The sequence below is a fragment of the Rhinatrema bivittatum genome, chromosome 1 (assembly GCF_901001135.1).
Source record: "Rhinatrema bivittatum chromosome 1, aRhiBiv1.1, whole genome shotgun sequence".
In the NCBI taxonomy this organism is placed as follows: Eukaryota; Metazoa; Chordata; class Amphibia; order Gymnophiona; family Rhinatrematidae; genus Rhinatrema; species Rhinatrema bivittatum.
Window position 1 is genome coordinate 686,480,159 of NC_042615.1, and position 12,849 is coordinate 686,493,007.

The 12,849-nt window shown below is 44.2% G+C and overlaps 1 protein-coding gene across 2 annotated transcripts in view; it reads right to left on the reverse strand.

Moving 5' to 3' along the window:
- Positions 1-12,849, reverse strand: part of ANKRA2 (ankyrin repeat family A member 2) — a 49,172-nt gene that overhangs the window by 18,197 nt on the left and 18,126 nt on the right. For both annotated transcript variants that reach the window (XM_029574877.1, XM_029574868.1), the window contains exon 5: positions 10,257-10,354. In XM_029574877.1, coding sequence (XP_029430737.1) covers positions 10,257-10,354 — 98 coding nt within the window. The remainder of the gene's footprint in view (positions 1-10,256; positions 10,355-12,849) is intronic.

A 12,849-nucleotide genomic window follows, 5' to 3' on the forward strand; every position in this document is an offset into this window, starting at 1 on the left:
CTGCGACATCGGTTCTCCTTGTTTACCTCCACCATGAAGAACAAACAGTCGATCAGACTTCCTCAGGGGTGAGTAACCTTCAAGTACCGCATCAGATGCTGCTTGGCATCCAAGGCATGCAACAACAAATAATCCTGCTCATCTCTAACCCTGACCAGTGTGGGTAGGAAACTACAATGATTCAAATGAAACTCCGATACCACTTTTGGTAAAATGATGGTGTCTAAAGCTGTACCGCCTTCGGAGTTATTTGCAGAAATGGCTCATGGCAAGAAAGAGCCTGTAGCTCAGAAATATGCCTCAATGAAAGATCGCCACCAAAAAAAACATTTTCAAGATTAGCAGCCGCAAGAAAAGACAATGTAGCGGCTGAAACATAGGGCCCACCAAGAAACCCAATACCAGATTAAGATCCCAAAAGAGGCCCCAGTAGACGCAAAGGAGGATGTAGATGCTTGACTCCCTTGCAAGAATCTGGACACAGCCGGATGGGAAGACAAGGGCCTACCAATGATCTGCCCCTTATAGCATGCAAGAGCTGCTATCTGCACCTTTAGAGTGTTTAAGGCCAAGCCCTTAACCAAACCTTCCTGTAAAAATTCCAAAATTAGTGGAATCTCTACTTTAAGAAGGTGAGAACCTCTCAACCCACACCAACTCTCGAATAATCTCCAAACTCTAATGTAAGCCAGAAATGTAGAAAACTTTCTAGCGTTAAGCAATGTGGAAATCACCGCTGAAGGTCCCTGACTGGCAGCCTGAGAGGACTGTCCACCAGGAATCCCTGAAGATCAGAGTACCATGGTCTCCATGGCCAATCCAGAGCCTCTGGAGCAACCAGAAGCATGGTCTCAGTGTGCCTCTTGATCATCTGAATTACCCTGCTGATCATTGGCCAGGGCGGGAAAAAATATAACAGCCTGCTCCGTGGCCACACCTGAACAAAAGCATCGATTCCCAGTGGTCTCGGATCCCTTCTGGGACTGTAAAATCATGGCACCTTCGTGTTGTTGGAGCTCGCGATTAAGTCCAGATACAGCCAACCCCCCAACGAGACACTATGAGCTGAAAGGCATCTCAATGACTATATCACCGCTTCTTTTTATATTCATATTCCTATATTCAAACAAACATTTATTATCAGTATGCATCATCTTTATATATGAAATTACTTATCTTGTGTCAGCATATGGTCCAACCTTTCATACAGACAATCCTTGTCTCAAAAAACCTTCTGAGCAGAGGAACAGAGACCATCAAAATGTCAGCTGTCAGCTTAAGAAGGATAGCAAATATATCACTTACTACCTGTAGTTTTCCAGACACTCAAAAAAACATCTATAACTCCAATACCCAAGAAAAGTATACCAGATTTATATGAACCTTCAAATCTCCAACCCATAGCATGTTTAAGCTCATTAGCCAAAATAATTGAATCAACTGTATTACACCAACTTACTGAATACATAAATAACAATAACATTTTACATACAAATCAACATGGATTTCATAAGGGTCATAGTACTGAAACTTTATTACTCAATGCTTTTGACACAATAATTTGTGGTTTTGACACTAACACTGATTTCATTATCATTCTCCTTGATCTCACCCGGCATTTGATACGCTGAATCATGAAATTCTTCTCTCTAGTTTACAATTTATTGGTATTCAAGACACTGTGCTTAACTGGTTCACTTCCTTTATATCAAATCGCTCTCAGCAGATAAACCTTAACTTCCACCATTCGGACTGGTACACCACAACAACTGGATTACCACCACAAGGCTCCCCATTATCCGCCATGTTCAATATTTATCTTCTTCCGTTGTGTCATATACTATCAGGTTTGGGCATAGATTTCAAAATCTATGCTGACGATATACAGCTACTCATTCCGTACACTTCATCCTGGGCACACACTTTTTCATTAATCACCATATACATGAATACAATAAAAACCTGGCTCACACATAATAGACTAAAATTTAATGATGCAAAAACGGAACTAAGAACATAAGAAATTGCCATGCTGGGTCAGACCAAGGGTCCATCAAGCCCAGCATCCTGTTTCCAACAGAGGCCAAACCAGGCCACAGGAACCTGGCAATTACCCAAACACTAAGAAGATTCCATGCTACTGATGCAATTAATAGCAGTGGCTACTCCCTAAGTAAACTTGATTAATAGCCATTAATGGACTTCTCCTCCAAGAACTTATCTAAATCTTTTTTGAACCCAGCTACAATAACTGTATTAACCACATCCTCTGGCAACAAATTCCAGAGCTTTATTGTACGTTGAGTGAAAAAGGATTTTCTTTGATTAGTCTTAAATGTGCTACTTGCTAACTTCATGGAATGCCCCCTAGTCCTTCTATTATTTGAAAGTGTAAATAACCGATTCACATCTACTCGTTCAAGATCTCTCATGATCTTAAAGACCTCTATCATATGCCCCCTCAGCCGTCTCTTCCCCAAGCTGAACAGCCCTAACCTCTTCAGCCTTTCCTCATAGGGGAGCTGTTCCATCCCCTTTATCATTTTGGTTGCCCTTCTCTGTACCTTCTCCATCGCAACTATATCTTTTTTGAGATGCGGCGACCAGAATTGTACACAGTATCCAAGGTGCGGTCTCACCATGAAGCGATATAGAGGCATTATGACATTTTCCATTTTATTATCCATTCCCTTCCTAATTAATTCCTAACATTCTGTTTGCTTTCTTGACTGCTGCAGCACACTGAGCCGACGATTTTAAAGTATTATCCACTATGATGCCTAGATCTTTTTCCTGGGTGGTAGCTCCTAATATGGAACCTAACATCGTGTAACTACACAAGGGTTATTTTTCCCTATATGCAACACCTTGCACTTGTCCACATGAAATTTCATCTGCCATTTGGATGCCCAATCTTCCAGCCTTGCAAGGTCCTCCTGTAATGTATCACAATCCGCTTGTGATTTAACTACTCTGAATAATTTTGTATCATCCGCAAATTTGATAACCTCATTCGTCGTATTCCTTCCAGATCATTTATAAATATATTGAAAAGCACCGGTCCAAGTACAGATCCCTGAGGTACTCCACTGTTTACCCTTTTCCACTGAGAAAATTGACCATTTAATCCTACTCTCTGTTTCCTGTCTTTTAACCAGATTGTAATTCACGAAAGGACATCGCCTCCTATCCCATGACTTTTTAGTTTTCGTAGAAGCCTCTCATGAGGGACTTTGTCAAACGCCTTCTGAAAATCCAAATACACTACATCTACCGGTTCACCTTTATCCACATGTTTATTAACCCCTTAAAAAAAATGAAGCAGATTTGTTAGGCAAGACTTCCCTTGGGTAAACCCATGTTGACTGTGTTCCAAATTCTTCATGCTCACCTCTGTCACATTTTACATTTAACTCACACTCCATTCCAATTGCTACATAAGCACGCAACTTAGGTGTTATTATGGACTCAAAACTATCAATGTCAGAAAATTTATCAAAATTAACAAAAACCTCACTCTACAAACTCAACCTTCTGAAAAGACTTAAACCTTTACTATTTCAGGACGATTTTACACTTGTACTCCAAGCACTTATACTTTCAGGATTAGATTATTGTAATTCCTTATATAATGGCCTTCCAGATTCAATACTTCGTCTGCTTCAACTTATTCAAAATTCTGCTGCTCGACCCTTAACTGGTTCCAAATTTAAAGATCACATAACCCCTGTTTTGCTAAATCTTCACTGCTTACTCATCAAACAATGAATCCACTATAACATTTTAACTTTAATATTCAATTCAATCCATAACCCATTGGCTATCTGGCTATGTACAACCCTTCGTTTATATCAACCCCCGCATCACTTACAGTCATTAGACAAAATCCTCCTTGAGGTTCCAACAGTTAAAATCGCAAGACTAGAAATGACAAGGAAAAGTGCTTTTTCAGTGGCAGGCCCTCTACTTTGAAATTCCCTCCCATCTTCTCTTAGAACCATATCTAATCCAAAGGAATTTAAGAAAAAATTGAAAACCTCTCTGTTGCATTGCTTTCAATTTAACTTGTACAGACTAATATTACCATCCCTTCTATGCTATTTTTCCCCTGTATTAACATTGTTTTTATTTGCCTTGTTTTTATTTAAATGTATTTTATTTTCAATGTCTATGTTTTTATATTCTGAATTATGTATGTGCTATCTAAATTGTAAACCGCTTAGACCATGCTATGTATAAGGTGTATATAAGGAACTTTAAATAAATAAATAAATATAAATAAATAAATAAATATATATATATATATATACACTAGTATGCCCTCCTTGCGCAGAGCCACCACCATGATCTTGGAGAAGGTCCTGGGCACTGTAGCCAGACTGAACTGTAAGACTGGAAACTGATAATGGTGCCCTAGAACAGCGAAACAAAACATTGATGCTCCTGTCGAACGGGAATATGTAGATCGGCTTCCGTCAGATCGTGAGATGTGAGAAATTCCCCTCTCTGTACTGCCATAATTACAGCATGTCAAGTTTCCATTCTGAAGTGAGTCACACAAATTCCGACTGACTCCCTTCAGATCCAGGATCGGTTGAAAGGAACCCTCTTCCTTCTTGGGTCAATAAAATTAATCGAATAGTGCCCCATATTTTCTTGCAATCTAGGAACTGGAATTACAGCCTTCAGATTTAGCAGCTGTCTCAACATAGCCTCCACTGTCACTCTCTTTGCTAATGAGTTGCAGGGAGAGACCATAAAGGCATCCAGAGGAATTTGGAGAAATTGTAGAGCGTAGGCATCTCTTATCACCTTCAGGACCCACTGGTCCATCATAATCTGGGCCCACTTTTGATAAAAACGAGATAGGAGGTTGTCTATCTCTGGATTCAATAGGTAGTCCCCTGCACCTTCATTGGAAAGATTGAGATGCTTCAGGCCTGGAGCCCATGTCCTTATGTGGCTTAAGTCGAAAGAACTAAGATATTCCAAAGGGACATGACCTTTGAGATGCTGCTCCTCTGTAAGGATGAAACCAATGGGAATCCCTGGAGCGGGCTTTTTCCCCCCAAAAAACACAATGCTGCTTTCTTGTCCTCCGTCAATCTTGAAAGTTTGGATTCACCCCATCTATTTGCCATCTTCTCCAACTCCTTCCTGAACAAGAGAGAACCCTTAAAGGGTAACCTTATCAAATTCAACTTAGAAATAGTATCTGCTGACCAGTTCCACAGGCACAACATGTGCCTTGCCGCTATTATGGAAGCTACACCTTTAGCAGCCATATGCACCAAATCACAGCCCATATTATCTAGAAATGTGGTTTCTGGTTCCAACACCGGCCCGCTATAGGCTCCCACTCCATGAGTCTTCTGAGAGAGATGCAAATCTGCTTGGGCCAGCAAGCAGCAACAAGAAGCTATTTGCAAATTCAATATCATGGCTTCAAACACCTGCTTGAGAATGGCCTCAATCTTCTTATTCTAGGCATCCTTCAGAACTGCTTCCCCTCTGACTGAGATGATGGTTTGCTTGGTAACAGAGCACACCAAGGCATCAACTTTCCGGAATCGCTGCTGTTCACTTGCCTTCGGTTCCAAGGGGTAAAGGCCCACCAAAATACGACCCCCTTTAAAGCTCACTTCTGGGGCATTCCACTCAAGGTCAATTAACCCTTAAACTGGTTCCAGGAGTGGAAAGAAACAGGACGCCTTGCATAAGGTAACCAAGATGGGATCTTTCTTTTGTGATTCCGTAGCATCACTTCCATCTACTCAGAGTGTTTTCAAGGTTTGAGTCAACACACCAAACAACTTTGTCTTTGTGAAAGAAGCAGGGTAGAGTCCTATATGGTTCTAAGTCAGGTGGAATTTCTCCTTCTTCCAGAGGCACAAAATCCAAATCTCCACCAGAGATCCTCATCCTCCTCAACTTCCCCAGGGGCAGCCTCTCTACAGCGCTTGCCCAACTTGGACGCCAAGTGGACGCCCTATGATAAGCCCACTTCTTACTGGGCTGCTTCACCTCCGCTGGACTCCCTTTTAGAAAGGCCTGTAACCCCTGGAAAAACTCCACCCAGGAGAAAGATAATGAGTCCATACCAGGGCCCATTGGACTGGACATGGCACTCTCTGATCCCTTCCCCAGGGATTCCCTCCCTTCAGAAGCCTCCATTGGTGGAGGTGATGCCCCAACGGTGGCAAAATCCTTGGGAGGCAACTCGCCTTGAGCCTCCAGACAGCGATGGCTGAATTGCCCGCCTATGGAAAGCTGCACATATAGGATGGTACTTACGACATTTTGGTTCCCAGCACAATTATCCATCACCAAAAAGGTCACTCTCTTTCCACGCAGTCCCCTGCATGCACATTAACGCACGCATGATCATACCCACGCAATTATGTGACTAAATGTAGGCTGTAGGTTTGCACACATACATGCACACGCGCACTGACATTATGCCACTGCCGTATTGTAAGCGCACATATGCCTGAGCACACAGGAAAAACTGCCCGCCGCGGCCCACAACACGGCTGACTGACCAAGCCTACGATGCAGGGCCTATTGAAAGCTGCTCTACCTGCCAACCCATGCCATCTCCACTTTCAACTAACTCCCCGGAGGTAAGGGGGGGAGAAGGGTAGTAAACGCGAGGGAGAGACATGACCCAGTAAGGAATAAAGGGGGGGGGGGTGCCCTAACATTTCCCTTTTTCTTTTTTACCTGAGCTCAGCCCTTCCCTGGCTGAGAGCACGATTGGGTCACTGGCTATGGGGGAAGAGGGCACAAGCCTTCACCGCTGAGCACTCCCTCATCCTTAAGTCTAAGCCTGGCCAAGCAATGAGACTTAATCGGCTCAATTGAAGGAGGGACCAGTTGGGTGTCACCTCAGGAGCTCAACCTCTTTGTTCTATTCTTCTTTTTTTTCTCCTTATCTTTTTTTTTTTTTTTTTAGAACAAGCAATCCCCTCTAGGGAGATGCATACCCGCCATTGCTGGAGATGGCAAATACTGGCAGGCTGTTGTTGGGGCACTGATGTCAGCGAGTCAGTTTTCTCCATCTTCATCTTCTGGTAGGAGTGCATAACCCACCAGTGTGGAATGGCCTGCCTGAGAGCAGAGGAAATATATATTTTTTTTATCTATATTTGGATCCCTCAAGGTCATCCCCTTCTTTCAGGGCAAAATGAAAGAGTAGAGATAATGAGAAAGATGAGGCGAGAGAGAGAGGGCAGGAGCTTAGCCACTTGCTTGGCTCAGTTTATGGCCTCTGTATTCCTGGGTGGGACTAGACTGGTCTAGTAGGAAAGGTAAGAATAATTTTATTTTCCTTTTCACCTGTTAGACCAGTCCACTACCCTTGGGAAATACAAAAGCTATCCTCTAAGTACAGCGAGAGGGAAGACAGGACTGCCCTGAGAACCCCAAACTCAAAGGCCATATCTTCCCTCCCCTGTATGTCCAGCCTATATTGCTTGGAGAACAAATGCAGGGATGACCAATGGCGGCCCTGCAGATCTCCCCTGGGGGAGACTGATGAAGCTTCTGCCCAGTAGGCGACTGTGCTCTTGTAGAATGTGTGCGTAGTGCCAATAGTGCCTGTTTGCCCTTGAGTAAGTGTGCTGAGGAGACTTCTTTGATCTATTTCACTATCGTGGATTTCGAAGCTGCATCTCCCTTTTGTGGCCCACCAAACAGAATGAATAGTCTATCGGTTTTCCTGAAGGGGTTTGTCACTTTAGGTATCTAGCATCATCGATGTGCACTCAGTAGGTGCAGAGTGCTCTCCTTGCCTTTGCATTCCTCTTTCTTGAAGGCTGGTAGAACCACTGATTGATTCAGATGGAAAGGAGACACCACCTTTGGGAGAAAGGAAGGCACCAGCTTAAAGGTGCTTGCATGTTGTGATATCACCAAATAGGGCTCTCTAGAGGAGAGGACCTGCAATTCGGAAAGTGTGCCCAGAGACACGGCAATTTTATAATATACATGCACACAGCTTAGGTGCATGTATTTGTGCGCCTAATTTTAAGCTTGTGGCATCCAGCAGCGCAAACTGGCTTATGGATACGCAACTGCCTGTATTTTATAACAGATGCAAGACCGGCTTAGGACCAGTTTCACCAGTTCGTCAACCAGTTTGCCCAGTCTATAGCTTGGTCCTCCAAACCCTACTGGTTCTTTAGCCTGCACTCCCCCCCAGTTAACCTAGACCCCCCCACCAAACACCTCATAGATACCTTTAACTTTTTTTTTAAACTTACACCTCCTCCATAGCAGAAGTAAAGTTATGCGGCAGTGCTGGGCGCATGCTCAGGCACATAGGTACTTGAGCACATATTTCTTGGCTCTGCCCTGGAATGCCTATGCCTTGACCACACCATGCCCCTTTCTTGGCCGATGCAAGATATTTGTGCACTGGCACGTGTGCGCCCATTAGCCCGCCTTATAAAATCGGGTGGACACACGCAAGTGCCAGATGCACGCCCTTCTCCCGATTTCAGCATGCGTCCAGCTTTTAAAATTCACCTTTTAGTGAACGGAGGGCTAGGTCCTTGTCCAAGTCTTTCTGCAGGAAGTCAAAGATTTGCGATATCTCAGCTTTCATGACAAAATGCCCTTCTCTTGACAGTCTACCTCAAACAACCTCCAGACTCTAATGCAGGCTAAGGAAGTTGAAGTCTTGCACACCTTCAGCTTTGTGGCGATTACTGCTTGCTAATATCCTCTGCTCTTTAGTCGTGGCCTCTGAAGGACCTTGCCATACGTCATGAAGGTGCCCAGACTCCTGTCGATATTGTGCCCCATCTTGGCTACCCCTATTCTTTGGGCTGTCACCAAACTGGCTTCATTCCTAGGTGAACTCCCCTTCTTTCTCATATCTTGCACATCCAAAACCTGGATGGGAGTCCCCACTGGAGCCTGAACCTGTGTTAGGCAAAATCAGGTCACTATCCCCTTGGATTCCACTTTTTTGCTACCAAAACATCATTATGAGCTGAGAAAAGAAAAACTTATTTACAGTTTTTTTCCTCTGATAGAGGCACCTTGAGGTTTTAAAGTCTCATTATGTGATTTAGATATATTTTTGCACAAGTGACGTTTTGTATATGGATCTTCATTGTAAAAAAATGTTTAGACTTAGTTTATATTAAGATATTTAAATAAATTTGCCTAGATAATGATTGTGAAATGTGATACATGAGTGTTTTCTTTTTTGTTTGTATACAGTATCTATATCGATATCTATATATCTATAGATCTATATATATATATATACGGTTGTATATGTGTATATATATATATGTATATATATATATAGATAGATAGATAGAGATAAATATATCTAGACATGTGTATCGGTTTTTTTTTCGTTTCGTGGTTCGTTTCATTGAAATTGTTTAATTTGTTTAAAACGAATGCACATCTCTAGATATATCTATATGCATACACACACACATACTTCCAAAGAATCAGTCTACTTTATCACATCCAGGAAGCAATGTCTCTCCCCTCCTAGCTATTCTCCCTTTTTATACACTAAAAAATTGGCAATTCTTTGGGATAGGTAGAATTTCCCCTGTTATCAGTTCCAAGCACATCTGTGTGTCTGTGTGTTCTGTAAATCCTCCCTCTCCCAGACTTTGGTATCAGTTGTTTACTTTTTCACTGTAGAAATACTGGCATAACTATAGTTCACATATCCATCTGTTCATAAGCACTTTTTAGTATTTTACAGTGCAAAACATGGTCTAGCAGGTGACATGGAAGCCTGGATATTTTACTGTTCATTTGGGCTCAGAATAAAATGGTTCAGTTCTTCTTCTTCTGGACCCAAATATCTACTGGCACTTTATGCATTCTAGTCAAGTTTTATAAATGTAAGTCAGGTGCTTCCAGTTACTACATCCTCATCTAACTCCAGAGCCCTAGGTTTGAATTCATCTTTGCTTCAGGATAAGTGAGAGTTTTAGAGACACAAAACAGCTCCTGAAGTGAGGAGAAATAATGTTTCAGTATGGAGCACTGCCTGCTAGCCAGAGGGGAACTTTTACAACAGTGAACAACTCTGAAGCCTTCAACATCTGCAGTCACCTTCCCAGCTAGTAGATCTCTGGGATTTAAAAGTTATCACAGTCCCCAATCAAGCAAAATGATACAGCCAAAACTAGCATTCTATACCTTGAGCACCATAATATAAAGGAACAATTAAAAGAAAATGTTATAAACACAACTTGTATCATTTCTTTCCTTACGTTCTGAAGCAGAAACTCCACCACTGCGATCTGCCCATGAGCTGCAGCCCACATGAGTGGTGTAAAGCCTTCCTCATCATTCAGGTTAATCACATTCTCTAATAAAGAGAAGAAGAGACAGCTCAGTCTTGTCTGGAGCTCTCCAAGAGGGCTGCTATATTACAGACACACCTCTCACACTGCTCGGATATTTTCAGAGGGCTGAAGCCCAGGGACCATCTTGGAAAAATCGCACTATTCCTGGGAAGTGGCTCAGGGTTAGTAAGGATGTGCAGGGCGCTTGCAACACTGTCATTTTTCTTCCAGTTTCCTGGGTTCTTATTGTGATCTGTGATCACTAATCCAATAAATCCCACCTGCAGTACCTGTGCTAGGGCAGGGCTCTATGATCACTTACTGTAATTTTCCAGTGTCTCTTTAGTCTTACCTGTGGTTCCCTTGAAAAGCTTTATTAAAACAAATCAAATGCATAAAACTGCAATTCCTGTTCATACCCCGGATCAGTCCAGATAAGTGGGTTTATGCATCCCTACCATCAGATGGAGGCAGAGAACAAAAATTTGAGGCACTGCTACTTAACTGAGAGTGCCACCTGCAGTCCCTATTTCTCTCCAGAGATAGCAGAGGTGCAAACCCTCAGTCTGGAGTTGTAAAAAAAGAAAAAGAAAAAATATAGGATTAAAGTAAGAAAAGGATTCGGCTCCCCAAAGTGTTAGATTCCTTCGAGGGCCATCCCTTGGGTGGAGCAGGGCAAGCTGGGGGGGGTTGGTGACCCCTGTCCGGACTCAGCCCTTCTTGGCAAGGGGCATAGATAGCCAGGGGGGGGGGCTGGTTCCCTCTCCCCCTCTGGGCCCTTCACTCCCTTGGTGTGCCTGGTAGTTCTTTCACCTTTTCTTTTGGTCCTGTTTCTTTAATTTAAACAACAATAACAAAACAAAAAAGCACAGTGAAGCAGCAGCAGTGTGTGTGAGCTGGGCTAAAGAGTGGGTAAGTGTTTGTTTCCTGCCAGGAGGCTGGCAGGAGGAAGCAGGCTGAATTGCCGATTTCAGCACCAGACAGTGGTGCAAGCGATAGCATCGGCAAGGTTTATTTTCAGGTCTGACCACATGTGCAGGCCTGACCACCCTGACATGTTGATTCCTGTGCAGCGTAGCAAACTTTGTAGTGGCTGCGGTTTGAGGCGAGCTCACCTCGATTTGGCCTTGTGCCACAACTGTGCCTCAGGGGAGAGAGATGGCCCAGCGGGAATGTGAAGGCAGCTGGACTGGCTCTGGAATCCCCGGGGGGGGGGGGGGGGGGGGGGGGAGGGTGCGCTGGGGGAGCCGGCAGCCATTTTGGCAGCACGTGCTGAGATTCAGTCTGCCATTTCAAGGCCTCAGGACTCCCCTCCCACCCTGTTTCCAGTGAAGAAGGACAATGCTGGGCAAAGGCTATGGATGTTGCTGCTTAGGACTTTTCCTCCTCGGATCTGGAGGCATTTTCTACAGATTTTGTGCTGCTCCTTCATAAGGCTTATCTAACCAGGAAGAATTCGGGGTCCAAAAGACCCTGCCCCAGAAAGTCCCAGCCATTCAAGAAGGCTAGAAGACCTGTGAAGTCAGGAGGGATCCTAAGCACGCTGGGACTCAGGCGGTCCATGGTGGAGGAAGAGTTGTCAGAAGGATCGGATGATCTGGATGAGTTACAAGGGAGTCCAGTAGATCCAGACAAGGACCCTGCTGATGTCGTGGGATTTCTGCTTCAAGATCCGCACCAGGACACAGTGGATGCATTGGGGGATCCAATGCAGAATCCGGATGTGGTTCCGATCGAGGAGGGTGATGACCCGCGAGTGGTCCGCCTGTTCCGCAAGGAGGAGCTGAGTCTGTTGATTCCCCGGGTGATAGAGGAGATGGGAATTAAAGTCACCCAGGAAGACTTGCATAATGAAAGGGTGAACCCGGTCCTAGAAGGGGATTAAGGAGATCCCCTAATGCCTTTCCGTTGCCAAAGACAATGAAGAAGCTGGTAGGTTGGGAGTGGGAGTCTCCCGAGGCGGGCCTTAAGTTGGTGAGAGCTATGGCAAAGCTATAACTCTTGCCGAAGCAGATCTTAGAGTCCTGGAGAATTCCCAAGGTGGATGCAGCCATGTTGGCGGGCACTAAGAAGACAACCATTCCGGTAGCCGGAGCAGCATCTTTAAAGGATGGCTAGGATCGGAAACTGGAAAGCCTGCTCAAAAGATTGTTTGAGGTTTTAGTTTTGAGTCTTCATGCCGCGGTGTGCGGAAGTTTGATGCAGAGAGCCTGTTTGGACCGGATGCAGAAGGAACATGGTCAGAGGTCGGGGACTGTGGTTGAAGCAGCGAAGGCATCCTGCTTGGAGGCGGGAGTGGCCTATGTGGCCGATGCTCTGTACGACATAATCTGGACTTCCTCCAGGAGTATGATCTCTGTGGTGGCGGCATGGAGACTCCTATGACTGCAAAATTGGTTGGCGGATGTGTGGTCTAAGGCACAACTGTCAAATCTCCCCTTCAAGGAAAAGCTGCTCTTTGGGGAGGACCTGGAGCAGCTCATGAAGCAATTGGGAGAGTCAAAGGGTAATAAGTTGC